Source organism: Scyliorhinus canicula, chromosome 6 (genome assembly GCF_902713615.1).
Source record: "Scyliorhinus canicula chromosome 6, sScyCan1.1, whole genome shotgun sequence".
In the NCBI taxonomy this organism is placed as follows: domain Eukaryota; kingdom Metazoa; phylum Chordata; class Chondrichthyes; order Carcharhiniformes; family Scyliorhinidae; genus Scyliorhinus; species Scyliorhinus canicula.
Genome location: NC_052151.1, coordinates 106991644 through 107010571, shown reverse-complemented (window position 1 = coordinate 107010571; position 18928 = coordinate 106991644). Strand labels below are relative to the sequence as shown.

At 48.6% G+C, this 18928-nt stretch overlaps 2 protein-coding genes across 2 annotated transcripts in view; both read right to left on the bottom strand.

The window, feature by feature from the left end:
- Positions 1–12407, bottom strand: part of akap7 (A kinase (PRKA) anchor protein 7) — a 64651-nt gene extending 52244 nt beyond the window's left edge. The window contains exon 1 of the mRNA XM_038799866.1: positions 12190–12407. Coding sequence (XP_038655794.1) covers positions 12190–12304 — 115 coding nt within the window. The 5' untranslated portion in view covers positions 12305–12407. The remainder of the gene's footprint in view (positions 1–12189) is intronic.
- LOC119967375 (A-kinase anchor protein 7-like) overlaps positions 1–18928 on the bottom strand; it is a 292631-nt gene that overhangs the window by 92231 nt on the left and 181472 nt on the right. The window lies entirely within an intron of this gene.

Genomic DNA, 18928 nt, shown 5'->3' with positions numbered 1-18928 from the left:
AATACTCCAGGTGTGGCCTCACTAACACCTTATACAATTGCAACATAACCTCCCTAGTCTTAAACTCCATCCCTCTAGCAATGAAGGACAAAATTCCATTTGCCTTCTTAATCACCTGTTGCACCTGTAAACCAACCTTCTGTGACTCATGCACTAGCACACCCAAGTCTCTCTGCACAGCGGCATGCTTTAATATTTTATCGTTTAAATAATAATCCTGTTTGCTGTTATTCCTACCAAAATGGATAACCTCACACTTGTCAACATTGTATTCCATCTGCCAGACCCTAGCCCATTCACTTAACCTATCCAAATCCCTCTGCAGACTTCCAGTATCCTCTGCACTTTTCGCTTTACCGCTCATCTTAGTGTCATTTGCAAACTTGGACACATTGCCCTTGGTCCCCAACTCCAAATCATCTATGTAAATTGTGAACAATTGTGGGCCCAACATGGATCCCTGAGGGACACCACTAGCTACTGATTGCCAACCAGAGAAACACCCATTAATCCCCACTCTTTGCCTTCTATTAATTAACCAATCCTCTATCCATGCTACTACTTTACCCTTAATGCCATGCATCTTTATCTTATGCAGCAACCTTTTGTGTGGCACCTTGTCAAAGGCTTTCTGGAAATCCAGATATACCACATCCATTGGCTCCCCGTTATCTACTACACTGGTAATGTCCTCAAAAAATTTCACTAAATTAGTTAGGCATGACCTGCCCTTTATGAACCCATGCTGAGTCTGCCCGATGGGACAATTTCTATCCAGATGCCTCGCTATTTCTTCCTTGATGATAGATTCCAGCATCTTCCCTACTACCGAAGTTAAGCTCACTGGCCTATAATTTCCTGCTTTCTGCCTACCTCCTTTTTTAAACAGTGGTGTCGCGTTTGCTAATTTCCAGTCCACCGGGACCACCCCAGAGTCTAGTGAATTTCGGTAAGTTATCACTAGTGCATCTGCAATTTCCCATGCCATCTCTTTTAGCACTCTGGGATGCATTCCATCAGGGCCAGGAGACTTGTCTACCTTTAGCCCCATTAGCTTGCCCATCACTCCCTCCTTAGTGATAACAATCCTCTCAAGGTCCTCACCTGTCATAGCCTCATTTCTATCAGTCGCTGGCATGTTATTTGTGTCTTCCACTGTGAAGACCGACCCAAAAAACCTGTTCAGTTCCTCAGCCATTTCCTCATTTCCCATTATTAAAACTCCCTTCTCATCCTCTAAAGGACCAATATTTACCTTAGCCACTCTTTTTTCTTTAATATATTTGTAAAAACTTTTACTGTCTGTTTTTATATTCTGAGCACGTTTACTCTCATACTCTATCTTACTCTTCTTTATAGCTTTTTTTAGTAGCTTTCTGTTGCCCCCTAAAGATTTCCCAGTCCTCTAATCTCCCAGCAATCTTTGCCACTTTATATGCTTTTTCCTTCAATTTGATACTCTCCTTAGATATCCACGGTCGATTTTCCCTCTTTCTACCGTCCTTCCTTTTTGTTGGTATAAACCTTTGCTGAGCACTGTGAAAAATTGCTTGGAAGGTTCTCCACTGTTCCTCAACTGTTCCACCATAAAGTCTTTGCTCCCAGTCTACCTTAGCTAGTTCTTCTCTAATCCCCTTGTAATCTCCTTTGTTTAAACACAAAACACTAGTATTTGATTTTACTTTCTCACCCTCCATCTGTATTTTAAATTCCACCATATTGTGATCGCTCCTTCCGAGAGGATCCCTAACTATGAGATCATGAATCAATCCTGTCTCATTACACAGAACAAGATCTAGGACCGCTTGTTCCCTCGTAGGTTCCATTGCATACTATTCTAGGAAACTATCGCAGATACATTCTATAAACTCCTCCTCAAGGTTTCCTTGACCGACCTGGTTAAACCAATCGACATGTAGATTAAAATCCCCCATGGTAATTGCTGTACCATTTCTACATGCATCAGTTATTTCTTTGTTTATTGCCTGCCCCACCATAACGTTACTATTTGGTGGCTGATAGACTACTCCTATCAGTGACTTTTTCGCCTTACTATTCCTGATTTCCATCCAAATGGATTCAACCGTATCCTCCATAGCACCGATGTCATCCCTTACTATTGCCCGGATGTCATCCTGAAATAACAGAGCAACACCACCTCCCTTACCATCCACTCTGTCCTTCCGAATAGTTTGATACCCTCGGATATTTAACTCCCAGTCGTGACCATCCTTTAACCATGTTTCAGTAATGGCCACTAAATCATAGTCATTCACGATGATTTGTGCCATCAACTCATTAACTTTATTCCGAATACTACGAGCATTCAGGTAAAGTACACTTATGTTGGGTTTTTTTACCTCTGTTTTGAATCTTAACATATCCAGTTTTATTCCTTTTGTTATTACTGGGCCTATTCACTGAGCTCCCCTCAGTCACTGTACCTTGTACTGTCGCCCTTTTAGATTTTTGACTATGTCTTCTCTGCCTTGCACTTTCCTCCTTACTTCCTTTTGCTTCTGTCCCTGTTTTACTACCTTCCAACTTCCTGCATCGTTGCCCATCCCCCTGCCACATTAGTTTAAATCCTCCCCAACAGCTCTAGAAACCCCCCCCCCATGGACATCGGTTCCAGTCCTGCCCAGGTGCAGACCGTCCGGTTTGTACTGGTCCCACCTCCCCCAGAACCGGTCCCAATGCCCCAGGAATTTGAATCCCTCCCTCTTGCACCATCTCTCGAGCCACACATTCATCCTATCTATCCTGACACCGTGCAAAGGCATGGGGCACCTTTCCAGTCAGTGTCTATGGGCATCAATCAGAGCTTACTCGCTCTGCATTTGCCAATTGGTTGAGCCTATCAGCAGGCAAATGCACAGCAACATCAGACTCTGGTTGGTTGAGTCCCCTTGGTGGTGACTAGGAGGGAGAATGGAGTAGTCAAGGCAGGTATCTCCTGAGTTTACTTAACTAACATTTTTGCAACTTGGTGAAAAAATCCACAAGGGAGGGAGGTGGTGAGCCAACCCGTCGGTCGGGACTTGGAAGCAAGATGTCATCGTGGGGGAGCAAGGGCAACTTGACTCCCAGGCCAGGGCTGAGGAGGGCTAGGCAGTCTGTAGCCAGACCGACAGCCAGCAATGAGGCAAGGTCGTTGCAAGGATATTTAACTCCCAGTCGTGACCATCCTATAACCATGTTTCAGTAATGGCCACTAAATCATAGTCATTTACGATGATTTGTGCCATCAACTCATTTACTTTATTCCGAATACTACGAGCATGGTTCCTTGTGACACATTTTGTTTTCTAATGCTCCTCTGAAGCGCTTTATTTTATTATATTAAAAGCGCTCTCAACTGTGTTGTTTAGTCTATTGTTCAGCCACTTGAAACCTATCAACCACTATGACCATCCTCCCTGGGACATTTTACATATGGCTTGCTACCTTTTTTGCTGCTAAAGTCTATAAAAACCTGACTTTTCTATTGTACTTTCTGTCATCTACTAGATTCCTTCAATTCCTCCTCAGTCTCTTCCCACTTTAAAAGACTCAGATATTTTCTCATGTGAAATGGCTATATACTTAATCTTCTCTTACTTAATCTTCTGATAGTTGGCTCTGCATAAATTTTGCTTCACAGAACGTAGAATTCCTACAGTGGACAAGGGCATTTGGCCCATCAAATCTGCACTGACTCCCTGAAAGAGCACCCTCCCCTGTCCCAACCCCGCAGCTCACCCAACCTGCATATCCCAGACACCAAGGGGCAATCCAGCATGGCCAATCCACCCAACCTGCACACCCCATTCACCAAGGGGCAATCCAGCATGGCCAATCCACCCAACCTGCATATCCCCAGACACCAAGGGGCAATCCAGCATGGCCAATCCACCTAACCTGCATATCCCAGACACCAAGGGGCAATCCAACATGGCCAATCCACCCAACCTGCATATCCCCAGACACCAAGGGGCAATCCAACATGGCCAATCCACCTAACCTACACACCCCAGACACCAAGGGGCAATCCAACATGGCCAATCCACCTAACCTGCACACCCCAGACACCAAGGGGCAATCCAGCATGGCCAATCCAACTAACCTGCACACCCCATACACCAAGGGGCAGCCCAGCATGGCCAATCCACCTAACCTGCATATCCTCAGACACCAAGGGGCAATCCAGCATGGCCAATCCACCCAACCTGCACACCCCAGCACCAAGGGCCAATCCACCTAACCTGCACACCCCAGACACCAAGGGGCAATCCAACATGACCAATCCACCTAAACTACACACCCCAGACACCAAGGGCCAATCCACCTAACCTGCATATCCCCAGACACCAAGGGGCAATCCAACATGGCCAATCCACCCAACCTGCACACCCCAGACACTAAGGGGCAATCCAGCATGGCCAATCCACCTAACCTGCATATCCCCAGACACCAAGGGGCAATCCACCTAACCTGCATATCCCCAGACACCAAGGGGCAGTCCAGCATGGCCAATCCACCTAACCTGCACACCCCACACACCAAGGGGCAATCCAACATGGCCAATCCACCCAACATGCACACCCCAGACACCAAGGGCCAATCCACCTAACCTGCACACCCCAGACACCAAGGGGCAATCCAACATGGCCAATCCACCTAACCTGCATATCCCCAGACACCAAGGGGCAATCCAACATGGCCAATCCACCCAACCTGCACACCCCAGACACTAAGGGGCAATCCAGCATGGCCAATCCACCTAACCTGCACACCCCAGACACCAAGGGGCAATCCAACATGGCCAATCCACCCAACCTGCATATCCCCAGACACCAAGGGGCAATCCAACATGGCCAATCCACCCAACCTGCACACCCCAGACACTAAGGGGCAATCCAGCATGGCCAATCCACCTAACCTGCATATCCCCAGACACCAAGGGGCAATCCACCTAACCTGCATATCCCCAGACACCAAGGGGCAGTCCAGCATGGCCAATCCACCTAACCTGCACACCCCACACACCAAGGGGCAATCCAACATGGCCAATCCACCCAACATGCACACCCCAGACACCAAGGGCCAATCCACCTAACCTGCACACCCCAGACACCAAGGGGCAATCCAACATGGCCAATCCACCTAACCTGCATATCCCCAGACACCAAGGGGCAATCCAACATGGCCAATCCACCCAACCTGCACACCCCAGACACTAAGGGGCAATCCAGCATGGCCAATCCACCTAACCTGCATACCCCAGACACCAAGGAGCAATCCACCTAACCTGCATATCCCCAGACACCAAGGGGCAATCCAGCATGGCCAATCCACCTAACCTGCACACCCCAGACACCAAGGGGCAATCCAACATGGCCAATCCACCCAACCTGCATATCCCAGACACGAAGGGGCAATCCAGCATAGCCAATCCACCTAACCTGCACATCCCAGACACTAAGGGGCAATCTAACATGGCCAATCCACCTAACCTGCATATCCCCAGACACCAAGGGGCAATCCAGCATGGCCAATCCACCCAACCTGCATATCCCCAGACACCAAGGGGCAATCCAGCATGGTCAATCCACCTAACCTGCATATCCCAGACACTAAGGGGCAATCCAACATGGCCAATCCACCCAACCTGCATATCTTTGGTCTGTGGGGGAAAACCAGAGCACCCGGAGGAAACTCACGCAGACACGGGGAGAAAGTGCAAACTCCACACAGACAATCGCCCATGGCCGGAATTGAACCCAGGTCTCTGGCGCTGTGAGTCAGCAGTGCTAACTACTGTGGCACCATGTCAATCTTGATTGTCAAAGGTGTTTATGCAAAACTCCAGATCACCTATCAATCTCCAAATCTCCACCATTTAACCTTGCCACTCTGCAGTCTCTCCTCGGTTGCCTGCCACTGCTTGTTCCAAAAGTCATCCGAAATAGAACGTCTTTCTTATGTGATTAGTTCCAACTAATTAGGAAATTATGAGCAAAGTGAATAACTTCAAACATTTTGCTTGTCTCTTGATTATTTTTGAGGCATAAACTATATGAATTAGGGATACACTTGCTTTGCATCACATACTGCAACCTAAAACATAAGGCAAGGCAATAGGGTTGGGATTGAAATATAAATGGCAGGAGGTTGGAAAACACCAGATGAGGGTTGATTGTAACACTAGTCCATTAGACAGAATAAACTTGTCGGGTCAAATGTATTTTCTCATTCCACATTTGTTTTTACATACTGTACCACATATTTATAGAAAGGAGTGTTTTAATAGCTCTATTATCATGAGTGCTTAGGAGCACTGATAAAAAAAAATCATCTACCATGAGTTAACGAAAAGGAACTCTTAATTCTTAGCAGAAGGAGTAGTCAAGGAAACATTGTTCTGTTATTCTTATAAAGAGGGCAACACTTAGACAGGCAATATCTAGCACTGCAGAGCTAATAACTAAGCCTGGTTTACACAAATGTCGAGTAGTTTTTCATCACCGTCGTATGGAAACCTAAATCTAAAAGTAAGCCAAATAAAGTATACTTCCTGGAACGTCAAACTATAGCTGGTTACAGCTATTTCATTATTATAAGCTACAATATTTTGTAAGGCACACCATTTTCTCAAAAAACTTATAATCACCAATAAAATTATTCCAATTTAGCAAATTGAATTACAGGTAAGAGAACAAAATGCAGAGGCTCAAAGTACAAAAGTAAAGCTCCAATGATTTTATGCCCTTGACTCCTATGTAAAATGCATACATATATCTAAGGGGCAATTTTCCAGGTCCTTACATGCTTTGAGGCACCTCATACACCACAAATTTACATATTGAAATATTGCGGGAAGCAATTCCACAAATGTGTACATTGGAATATTCAGGGAAGCAGTTCCCCAAATTTCCAAATTTGTAAACCTGAGGTATGTGAGGTACCTTACATTAAATGAGAACTCCTAAGAACTGCTGCTTTGAAAATAAAACAATATTTTAATTTTATTAATGCACTGTTGAGTTGAAATCTATCAGTTATTCAAGTAATAAGTTTAAGAGTCCTGTGTCTGCTATTTAGATAACACTAGACATATGTTCTGCACTACTTGTGCCCCAGAAACAGCAATTAAATGATTATTATTTGTGGTGTTGGTTGTAGAAGAATATTACTCAGGACAACAGAATAGCATTTTGCTTTGCTTGGCATAATGCCATGGGGCTTTTAAAATTGAACTGAGATACGAGAATGAGCACACTGAGCCTCAGTTTTCCATGTTATCCAAAGGACAGTACCTCTGACTATGCAGCAGTCCCACGGTACAACATTGGACTGCCAGCTTAAATGATATAGGCCTTGAACCTATAGTATATATAGCTCCTTGCATATCCCCAAATTAATACTTCTACAAATTGAGAGCTCATTTGTCAGATTAAGGCAAATTTGGAGGAACGTGTTGCACCTTCAACATCAGATGGGTTGTTCTGTTGTTGTGGCTGTGATGTCACAACCTTTGAGATTTTTGTTATGTTTGCTTTGCCAACTCATTCCATCGCAACTGTTTACATATAAGACTAAAACACTGGATTTTTAAAAGCTAACAAAACAGCTATTCAACATTCATCAATGCTTCATTGACATTACGACACTCATTTTACTTTACTTCAAGCAAGATCTCAGATGTTTTTGAAGCGTAACAAACAGAAATTCCAGTAGACAAACTTCATATGAAAACCCTCAGCTATGCTCTTGTGCGTGCTGTTTTCAGATGTGCATTAATCCATTTGGTTTGTTTGTGAAAATAGCACAAGGGAAAATAACACAATCTTGTCAAGCGTTCACACATAAAGGGCGCGATTCTCCACAAATGCAGAGAGTCGTAAAGGCTGCCGTGAAACTAGCCGTGTTTCACGGCAGCCTCCGCGCCCCCTCCCAGGACCCGATTCTCCCCCCCGGGCAGGGCTAGCAGTGCGGCCCCGTGAAGCACAGCATCGCGGGCTTAGCGACCGTCGCTAAGTCCGCGCGCCAAGCGTCACGGCGGCTGACGCGCACGATGACGTCAGCCACGCATGCGCGGGTTGGACGGCTCCAACCCACGCATGCGCGGATGACGTCATCACGCAGACGCGTCAAACCCGCGCATGCGCAGCCCGTCATGCCCCTCAGCCGCCCCGCGGACTGATCCTGCGGGGCGGCGGAAGAACAAATAGTGCGCGGGTATCGGACCTGCTGCCCGCGATCGGTGCCCACCGATCGCAGGCCCATGCCACCCTTGGCATGGCCCCCAATCGGTGCCATGGTTGTCCGGGACAGCACTTTGCGGCCGTTTTCACGAACGGTGAGAGCAGGTGTGATTGCGTTCGTGAAAACGGCCGTAAAGGCCTGGGAACTCGGCCCGTCGGCCTGGGGAGAATCGCCGTTCGCCGTAAAAAACAGCGAGCAGCGATTCGTGTCGTGGGGCGGCCGTGGGGGGGGGGGGGGGGAGAGAATAGCGGGAGGGCATGAAAATTGTCGGGAAGGCCCTCCCGCTATTCTCTGACACGTCGTGGGCAGCGGGGAATCGCGCCCAATGTTTCCCAAACAGAGCTTCTACCCTAATAGAGGCAATATAAATGCAAGATTTATTTAATTTTCAGTAACCAATTAAGCTTCACTTACCTAAACCTTAGAGAAATCAATGAATCACAACAGTCAATGGGTACAAAATGTGGATAAAATTATTTCAATCTATGATCACAGCTTCAAGCAGATTTCTTTAACCAGGTGTGCAGGTTATGTGTGACACCGAGTACGATCTTGGCATAAAATGCGCAGCTGTGACTGATGTAAGAGATACACTGATTTCTAAGTATCAGCTTCAATTTATGGTTTGTCCACTGAAAGGTTTGTCAGTCACCAGTGCCTATGTCACTCCTTGACTCAAGAATTTACAGACAACTATGAGAAAAAAATGAACCACCTGGAAGAGGTTACTTAAAAATAAAACTGCTTAACTAATTAGCTGGTAACTTTAAAATCAAATTAAGACAGTACTTTTGTCTTTATGATGTTCCAGGATGAGCTATGTTCTGTGTGGCTAGGGTTGGGAGAAATAGCCTTTGTTTTATTGCCTTGTGCACCGATTAATGCAAAATCATCTTATGAAGGATTGAACAACTTCAATTCATTGAAAGGTCCCAATTCAAGTGATATTTAATGCTATTTCATTTGATTTTATTACTTATTTATTACATGAAAGATTTAAATAAAAACAAAAATGCTGGGAAAACTTAGCAGCTAAGGCAGCGTCTGTTGAGAGAATCAGAGTTAACATTTCAGATCGAGGTGACCTTTAACCAGGACAATTGTTTTGTGTTTTTATTTCAGATTTCCAGCATCCACAGTATTTTGTGTTTGCACATGAAAGATTGATCTTTATTAATTAAACATGCACTATCTCAGTGAACATTCTATGTCTAGTGCAGTAGGAAATGCATGTCACACACATGGGGTTGAATTTTCAAAAAGGTTCGGGGTTAGGATCGGCGAGGGTGGAATCCCATATTGGCGCTCTTGGTATTAATGTGGAGTCACAAAGCCTGACCCTGAGCAATATGGAGAAAGGTCAGTTTGGGTCACAAACGGCCACCCGCCAGCAAGCAATGGGCAGCCAATTTAGTTCAAATTCGTATAATTAAAAGGCCTATTAAGGACTTATTTCCAGTCAACATGTAGGCAACCCACATTCGGACTGGAACACATCCAGGGAAGTGTGGTGGGTTGATGTTGAGAAGGGGATGATGGTCTGGCGCACTTTAATCCAGGAGAAACCTTCCCCCCCCCACAGCTGTAATAGCTGCGGGACATGGCTTCAGCTGCTGCTGGTAGTCCCCTGGAGGTGCAGTCAGGCATCTGTAGCTGTTTTAAAGAACTTAACTGGCCTTCTCACTCTCTCCTTCTATCTTCACATTGGCAGCTCCCACCTCACCTGGTGGGGTGCCGATCTCTGAGTGCTGCACATGGTATCCCATTGGCCTTCCAGCTTCAGGAGCTTGCCCACCGTCCATCACTGGACAAGAGAGCCCACTCCCTGCCTTTAATTGGCTGTTCCTTTAAAAATATTGGTGGCCATGTCTGCTGGTGTGTAGGGCAATAAAATTAATTTTCCTTGTTTTCCCAACTCTAGTCACATAGAAACTTAGCTCATCCTTGAACATTGCTAATAACAAAGTGCTGTTTTAAAATGATGTTGCTTGGGGTCGGGAGAAGGGACTGGGCTCGACATTGGGTTCCTGCCCCCGGAATGAAAATTCAGTCCATTTTGTTGAAAGCAAATGGAAACTAGTGGTCACATGACTATTGAAGAGTTATTGAAGATTGCTATCTTTTAAAAAATTATTTGACAGTGAAAGGTCAGTGATTCCCTGTCTTTCCTACTGCCCCTTGGAACTTATCTCCCATTAATTTTTTTCAACAATACCTGTTCATCCTGAACATTTGTCCGGTTTCCCCAAAAATGCATCCCAGCAAAATCACCATCCCAACTTGAAGACAGGTTGAATTCCTTTACAAACAGAAAGGTCCAGCGCCCTCACTTTATGAGGTTGTCATGACATATTATCAATTCTTCCTTCTCACCCAAAAAAACATGTACTGCAGGTTTTCACCTTAGAACTAAAAATAACTCCCTCTTCAAATGAAATGCGCCAATGTTTCAACAATGCATCAATTTTCCTTTGCTGTTCACTAAATATGTTACCCCTTACAGCAGCACCTACTCCGGTTCCTGATATTTAATCATAGAAGTGGACAACCAGTGCACCGGTATACGTTTGTGGGAAAAAAAACCCAGCTGACTTTCATCTCGTCACCTCTGTTATTTAACAATAAAATCCTGACAGAAAACAGCCCCCTTTCTAATCCACTGGATGTTTCAAGCAACAGCATTCACTGAATTCGCAACTGAATTTGTACCAGTCCTGTCTCTGTAAACTCACTTGAACAAAGGGAAAATAAAATGAAGAACTGCATCTGAAATGACCAGTCTTACCGTAACAGAATCGAAAGCAGCACAGCTGGCCCATGGCAGCCTGTGGTTTCCACGTTGTTCCCTTTAACCACTCCAAGCCACTGATCAATGATCTGCACCGCTTTGGAAAAAAGCTTTTCTTCACTTTCACAGGGGGGGAACTCAAGGCAGTGGCTTGCAAAGAGCTCCACCTCCCTGTCAAGCTTACTCATGTAATTGCTTTAAGATTGACAGCAAAGCAGCCATCCTCCTTCTCTCTCTCCCCCCTCTCTCTCTCTCACTTGCTCTGTCTCTCTCCCTGGTCCCACCCTCATGCCAAATATGGTCTCCTTATTAATGATGCAATCTCTCAGTAATTAATTTAAAATTGTGGCACATAACAAGTAAAATACTGTAACTTTCTCTTTAAAACAATAAAAATCAAACTGAGTGCCAGTGCTGGGAATTTTGTTTGAATTGTTATTGCAGAACACCAAAGATTAACTCTTCACACCTCAACAGCTCTTCACTTCCAGTCTTCAAAGCAGAATTCTGCAAAGCGAGTAGGCAAATGTGGAATACAGAATTAGATGAAATTGAGAGAATCATAGATTTCTCGCGCCCCCTCCCAAGTTTCTCCCATTATCATTCTTCGCTTGAAGATGATGGACCTGACTTTCCTGTGTTTGGCAGCCTTGCTACTGACCTGGGTGAAAAGTACAAGGGAAAAAAAAAGATGACGAGCTATAATACTGGCCACCTGCTCCTTTTGCACTGTACAGGGACTTTTGGGTGTTCTTCCCAAGATGGAGTGTACCTGAATCAGGTGCATGCAGGGCAATTCTAAGCAAATACAGTAGAAATATCCTGACATCACCCACTCTGACAAGCCTGGCGTGTAACAATTCATTGTAGTGATTAACTCATGAATCCCTAGTTGCTGTGGCCAGGAGAAAAACGGAGCCAACAAAAAGTTATTGTCACTTTTTGCTTCCAGAGGTAGAAGAGGGCTGAAGGCCTTTTGGCTACAGTTACTCCTAAACAGCAGCATCTCCTCTGGTTACAGGCACTTGCAAACCATAGACGTTGACAAGCAGTGCGCAGTTAGAAGTCTTGGAAAAAAGATAGTTGTCCTGTATCTCCTTTCCTGAGAAAAAATGGTGTAGAACTGCACCCGAGACATCACCGCCCAGTCTTACCATCACAGAAGCACAACTGCTCTCGACAGAATAGCCTCTTTTTTTGTAGGAAGATTTTAAATAACGAACTGAATTCAGCAACGCTGATCTTTGGCAGCTGGCAGCCAGTAGTCATTGCTAACCTTTCTCCCAACTTCCTATTCTGGCAGACTGGAGACTCTGCACCAGGAAAGCATCTGGTGATCAAATCATATCAGATGGAGTGTATTTTGGCTGACTCGTGCCAAGGCCATATTTCACATGGTTTTAAATTAATGACGGATTACATCATTAATCAGGAGACCATATTTGGCAGAGGGGTGGAAAGAGAGGGTGAGAGATAATGAGAGCAAGACAGAGCAGGAGAGAAGGGGATGGGTGTCTTTCTTGTGGATGCATAAGTGGTTTAAAACACTTACCACAATTCAACAGAAGCCGATTAAATAATAATCCTGCTTCCCAGAAACAATGAAATTCAAAGTCATTCAGGTTTTTCCATGGGATTTCTGTTGTACCTGTTGTCTCTTCAGGGTGACTGCTATGCTTGAGGCCTGGAATCGTTCGAACTGCCCCTTTCTTGCTTGCCTATGGCAATAGTGGGCCTGCATGAAGAGCAGGCATTGGCGTTGCAGTTCTATCAATGTGTATGCCTGGAACACTGAGAATGAAGATGGTATTTGGCGTGCAAAATGTGTAATAACAAATTGGCAATCAGTGAAGGAAAAGAGAACTGTGGGGAGTGCAAACGTGCTGTCGATTTGTTATCACCCATTTTTCACAATCACTTGTGACCAATTTCACCCCCATAGTACCTAAATTATGCTAGAACAACATGCCCAGGAAAATCCACTCTCGTACGTTCCACTCAACCCTCATCTTTACTAACATCACTACTGGAAGGGGGATTATCTTGTATGATTTGTTTAAAACTATATTCACTTAGCACTTCTCAGATAAGTCTTAGGACGCTTTATGTACAGGGAGATAAATTTAGTACAACATTGGTGGGCTCTGCAACTTTCTCAATGTAATTATTATCCAGGCAGGATGAAGTGTTTAATTTTAGAAATAGAAACTGAATCGAGATGCCAATTCCATGACTCCTTCTAATGTAGCAAAGTAAGTGCTTGGAAACAAAGTCTTAAGGGCAGCATTTAGCTTGTTGCTACTGCACAAGTGTAATGTGTACCAGTACAATATTTAAGACCTCTTCCTCAATTAATTGTTATTATTTTGTAATATAAATTTAGAATACCCAATTCTTTTTTTTCCAATTAAGGAATAATTTGGCCTGGCCAATTTATCTACCTTTGGGTGTTTCCCAGTACTCGCAGTGTCGAGAAATACATGGCTATTTAACATGACTCGCTTTGAATAAGACCGCACATCGCCCCATTGCATCGAGAGATAGGACGCCATCAATCTCTCAGGCCCTGAAAAGAATCCCGGACCTACCCTCCAGCCCGAATGCAACATGGGAGGCTTACCCGGCCTCCGGCCCGCTCCCCCACAAGCCCCCAACACTCACACCAGGCAACCCCGGCACGATAATGTGCACGCAAAAAATGCCACCTGGGGACACTGGCACTGTCAACCTGGCACCCTGGCAGTGCCCCTGCCAGCACCACCTGGGTACCCTGGGAGTGCCACCTGGGTGCCATCCTGCCAGCTGACAGGGGCACTGTCAGGGTGCCAGGTTGGCACTGCTAAGCTGCCAATCAGGCATTTTTTGCACCAGAGCAATCAGGCCGGGGTTGCCTGGTGTGGGTGTTGTGGGGTGCCGGGGATGTTGTGTTCGAGCTGGGTGCGAAGGTCGAGGATCCGTTTGGGCGCCTCGGAGATCTCTTGCTGCAATGGAGAGTTCTGGCGAGCGGAGCTCCCCCTGATAAAAACCAGAGCTATGTGCGGCCTCGGGTGCGTGTTCCCCGTTGAGGCCCCTTATTCAAAACGAGTCGCGTTGAATAGCCATGTGTTTCTCGGCACTGCAACTCAGCAACTTTTCCTTTTTGGGAAGATCGCGCCCGTAGAAATCGTTTCAGCAGTGAACTTACCGGCGAGACCAGCTCCTCAGAGATCGGGTGGCATTTTGAAAGGGTGCACTGTAACTAAGTGAGCTTGAGGGTTCCCCAAACTGCCCCCCCCACCAACAGGCAATGCCACCCAAGTGAGGACACCCAGCTATGGAGTTGTTGAGGGCCCTCCCCCCTTTCAGGCCCTCACCCCATTATCTGACTCCTCAGATAATGAAGCAGTCCATGTCCACATGCAGCAAGATCTGGCCAATATCCTGCCTTGGGTTGTCACGTGGCAAGTTACATTCGCGCCATACAAGTGCCAGACAATGACCATCTCCTACAAGAGAGGATCTAACCACCGCCCATTGAATTCAATGGCATTACCATCACTGAATCCCCCACAATCAACATCCTGGGGGTTACCATTGATCAGAAACTGAACTGAACTAGCCACATTAATGCTGTAGCTACCAGGGCAGGTCAAAGATTTGGAATCCTACGGCGAATAACTCACCTCCTGACCCCCCCCAAAGCCTGCCCACCATCTACGCCAAAAAACTGAATGTCTTTAAGACAGAGATAGATAGGTTCCTGATTAATAAAGGGATCGGCGAGTTATGAGGAGAAGGCAGGAGAATGGGGAGAATGAGAAAAATATCAGCCATGATTGAATGACAGAGCAGACTCGATGGGTCGAGTGGCCTAACTCTGCTCCTATGTCTCATGGTCTTACAAGGCACAAGTCAGGAGTGTAATGGAATACTCTCCACTTGCGTGGATGAGTCCAGCTCCAACAACAATCAAGAAGCTCAACACCATCCAGGACAAAGCAGCCCACTTGATTGCTCCTCCTTGCACAAGCATTCAAACCCTCCACCAACTAGGAACAGTGGCACCCAAGTGCACTATCTACAGGATGCACTGCAGTAACTCACCAATGTTCCTTAGACAGCACCTTCCAACCCCATGCCCACTACCAAAGAACAAAGAACAAAGAAAAGTACAGCATAGGAACATGCCCTTCGGCTCTCCAAGCCGGCGCCAACCATGCTGCCCGTCTAAACTAAAATCTTCGACAACATCTAGAAGGACAACAACAGCAGATATTTGGCAGCCCCATCACCTGGAGATTTCCTCCAAGTCACACCACCCTGACATGGAAATCTATCACCCCTCCTTCACTGTCACTGGGGCAACATCCTGGAACTCTCTCCCTAACAGCACAGTGGGTGTACCTACACCTCAGGGTCTACAGCGGTTCAAGAATGCAACTCATCACCACCTTCTGAAGGGAAAGTAGGGATGAGCAATAAATGCTGGCCTAACCAGCGACGCCCACATCCCATAAATGAATAAAAACAAAATCAGGTCCCTCCTTCATCTTTCGAACCGTTATGAGGCCCATTCATACACCCATTCTTCACCTCCCCACCCTTCATATCCTACCCCACCCCTCGTATAGGCATGCCCCCATAGGCCCCGACCCTTGGCAGTACCAACGTGACACCCAGGCACCTTCAGTTTGCCAGACTGGTGCCCGAGCAGTACCCATAGCACCCTGACAGTGCCAACCAGTGCCTGGGTGTCAGAGGGAGTGCCAGGAAATTGCTCTGCTCTTCCCTGACCACTCTGGGGCTCCAATGGCCTCCGAGATCCCTGAGTGGCCATCACAACTGGTCTTTGCTTACAGAGATAAGTAATGGGTGCACAGTTGAGGCCTCTCCGTGTGGCTGGTGACTCAAGGGTGCCCGGGTGAATGTGGCGTCACGACGACGGCGCATATTTAAATGAGCCTAATGGCTCCCCCACCCCGCCATTTCCCTTTATATGCTACCCATCAGTGACATTATTGGAAAAACATAGCGTGAGAGTCCACAAGTACACCCAGCTCCACTGACCACCATCTTTCTCAACCTCTCGCTGTTTCTAAATTGTCAGTCAACTTGTCCGACATCCAGTAATGGATGAACAAAACCTTGGGCGCAATTCTCCGATGTCACGCCGGTTGGGAGAATAGCGGGCCGCACCAGTTTTTCACGTGACGCCGGTCCGACGCGGTCCCGCGATTCTCCCAAACGGCGAAATCAGTCCCGTTGTGTTCCGCGCGGCAAAACCCGCAGAATCGCCCAAGGCACCCAAAATGGCGATTCTCCGGAACCCCCGCTATTCTCGACCGAAGTCCCGATGGCGTGACCCCAGTTCACGCTGTCGCCGTCCACACCTGCTTTTTAAAGTCTGGCTGACGCTGAGCAGTGAGGAGGTGAGCGGACTGTCCCGGAGTCTCCGCAGACTGGGGAAGGCTTCCCCGAGAAAGCAGCGGCCAGGTGGAGGGGGGGAGAGGGAAGAGGGAGTAGTGGGGGGGGGGGGGGGGGAGAGGGAGTAGTGGGAGGGGGGAGAGGGAGTAGTGGGAGGGAGGGGGGAGAGGGAATAGTGAGAGGGAGGGTGAGAGGGGGTGAGTAGTGGGGGGGGGAGAGAGTAGTGGGAGGGGGGGAAGAGAGGGAGTGAGTAGTGGGAGGGAGGGGAGAGAGAAGTGGGGGGAGAGGGAGAGAGTAGTGAGGGGAAGGGGAGAGGGAGTGAGTGGAGTGGGTCGTCCACCCCCGGATGCAACATCTCAGCCGCCCTGCCATGGCAGGACGGTGACGAGGACACGGCGCTGGTTGCCCTGTGGCTGATGGGCACAGCCCACTGACGCACCGGTGAGGAGGACGTTGTTAACTGAACTGCCCACTGCCCACCCGATGCACCAGGGATGGGACGGGGGGAGGCCGAGCGTTCAGGGACGTCCCGTGATGGAGTTAATGGGAGGCCCGGGGGCGAGGTGCGAGCGGGGAGGTGCCCCGTCGCCCCACCGACACCTGGCGCTGCCAGTCCTGGAGGCCTGCAATCGTATCGACCAGGGTCCGAACGTTCGCAGAGACGGAGTCCAGGGAGTGAGACATTCTCGCCAGGGACTGTGCGACCTCAACCTGTGAGTGCGCGACGCCATCCAGCACGAGGGTCAGGCGGTCGATGCTCTCCACGACTGACTGCTGCGACTGGGCCATGACCTGGTGAGACTATGCCAGGGCCCGTAGCGCGCCGGCAATGTCATGTTGGCTGTGGCACATTGCTGCCTTTGAGAGGGCAGCCCTCTCCAGGGCCATGGATGACGCGTGCACATGAAGCCCAACGCCTTGCAGAACCTGACCCATGGCCGATACCGTTTCACCCATTGCCTCGACCGCGGATGCCACCCGTGTGGTGTCGCCTGGGTGGCTGCCATGAGCGGTACCACTCCCTGCTCCTGGACGCGGTTTGACTCCTCTAACTGCGTCTGCAGCTGCTGGAAGACGGCCCTCATCCCGGCATTGTGTCCCTGGGTTTCAAAATGCATCGGCTATGCGGGTGGGTCAAGTAAATCCAGGAACCCGGGAAATGTCTGGGCGGTAGCTGGATGCTGGGCCTGGGCTGCCCTCCGACCGTCCAGCCCCTCGGCTGCTCCGACCTCCACCTGCTGTACCGGCTCAGCTGTGTGGGGCACACCAGACCGTGACCCAGGAGCCTCATCACTTAATTGCCCAACCGAGGTGAGTGTCTCTGGGATGGTGGATGGTGTGGGAGACAGCAGTGCCGCAAGCTCTACGTCCTCGTCCGTCAGAAATTCAGGAGTGTCCTGGACCCAGTCATGTCCCAGCGCAGGGCGCACGCGGACCATGTACGGTTCAGCGTCAGGTGAGTCCGTTGACTGCATCACCGTCCTCTGTGCGTCTGGGTTCACTGACCCCGTCCTGTCCTGTCTCACGGCCCGACCTTCGGGCAAAGCACAACCATGAAAGTCGTCACTGTCCGCCCTCTGTACGTCCTGCTCGAGAGTCCCGGATTTGGAGGATGGCACTCCTGGCCGACCTCCTGCCACCCTCTGGCATGCGGCCCTGGGTGTGGTGGTCGTCGCGGATGGTCGCCTGTGTGTGGCAGCAGACGGCCTTGGACATTCGTCAGCACACCCTAGGGAACAGAATGATACGGGGTTAGTGAGACACGCTCGGCCGGGCGTAGGATGGTCCAGTGGGCAGAGTGTGAGGGGACAGAGGATGGGGGGTTCAGTGGGTAGAGTGTGAGGGGACAGAGGATGGGGGGTCCAGTGGGTAGAGTGTGAGGGGACCGAGGATGGGGGGTCCAGTGGGTAGAGTGTGAGGGGACAGAGGATGGGGGGCCCAGTGGGCAGAATGTGAGGGGACAGAGGATGGGGGGTCCAGTGGGTAGAGTGTGAGGGGACAGAGGATGGGGGGGTCCAGTGGGTAGAGTGTGAGGGGACCGAGGATGGGGGGTCCAGTGGGTAGAGTGTGAGGGGACAGAGGATGGGGGGTCCAGTGGGTAGAGTGTGAGGGGACCGAGGATGGGGGGGCCAGTGGGCAGAGTGTGAGGGGACAGAGGATGGGGGGCCCAGTGGGCAGAATGTGAGGGGACAGAGGATGGGGGGTCCAGTGGGGTAGAGTGAGGGGACAGAGGATGGGCTGGGGGGGGGGGGGGGGGGGGGGGGGGTGTCATGCAGGATTGTCTCACTTGTTTCTGCACCTCCAACCTCGCATTGCGCGACCCCCCGGGTGGCAGATCCCCCAGCAAGGTCCAGTGCCCTCTGCTCGAACACTGTCAGGGGGTGCAGAATGGGTGAACCCCCTCCGGTCCTGTTGCACTCCCGGCTGTTGTCTTGTCCTGTTGAGGGGGGGGGGGGGGGGCATAGATAGAGCATCACAATTCGGCAGGTA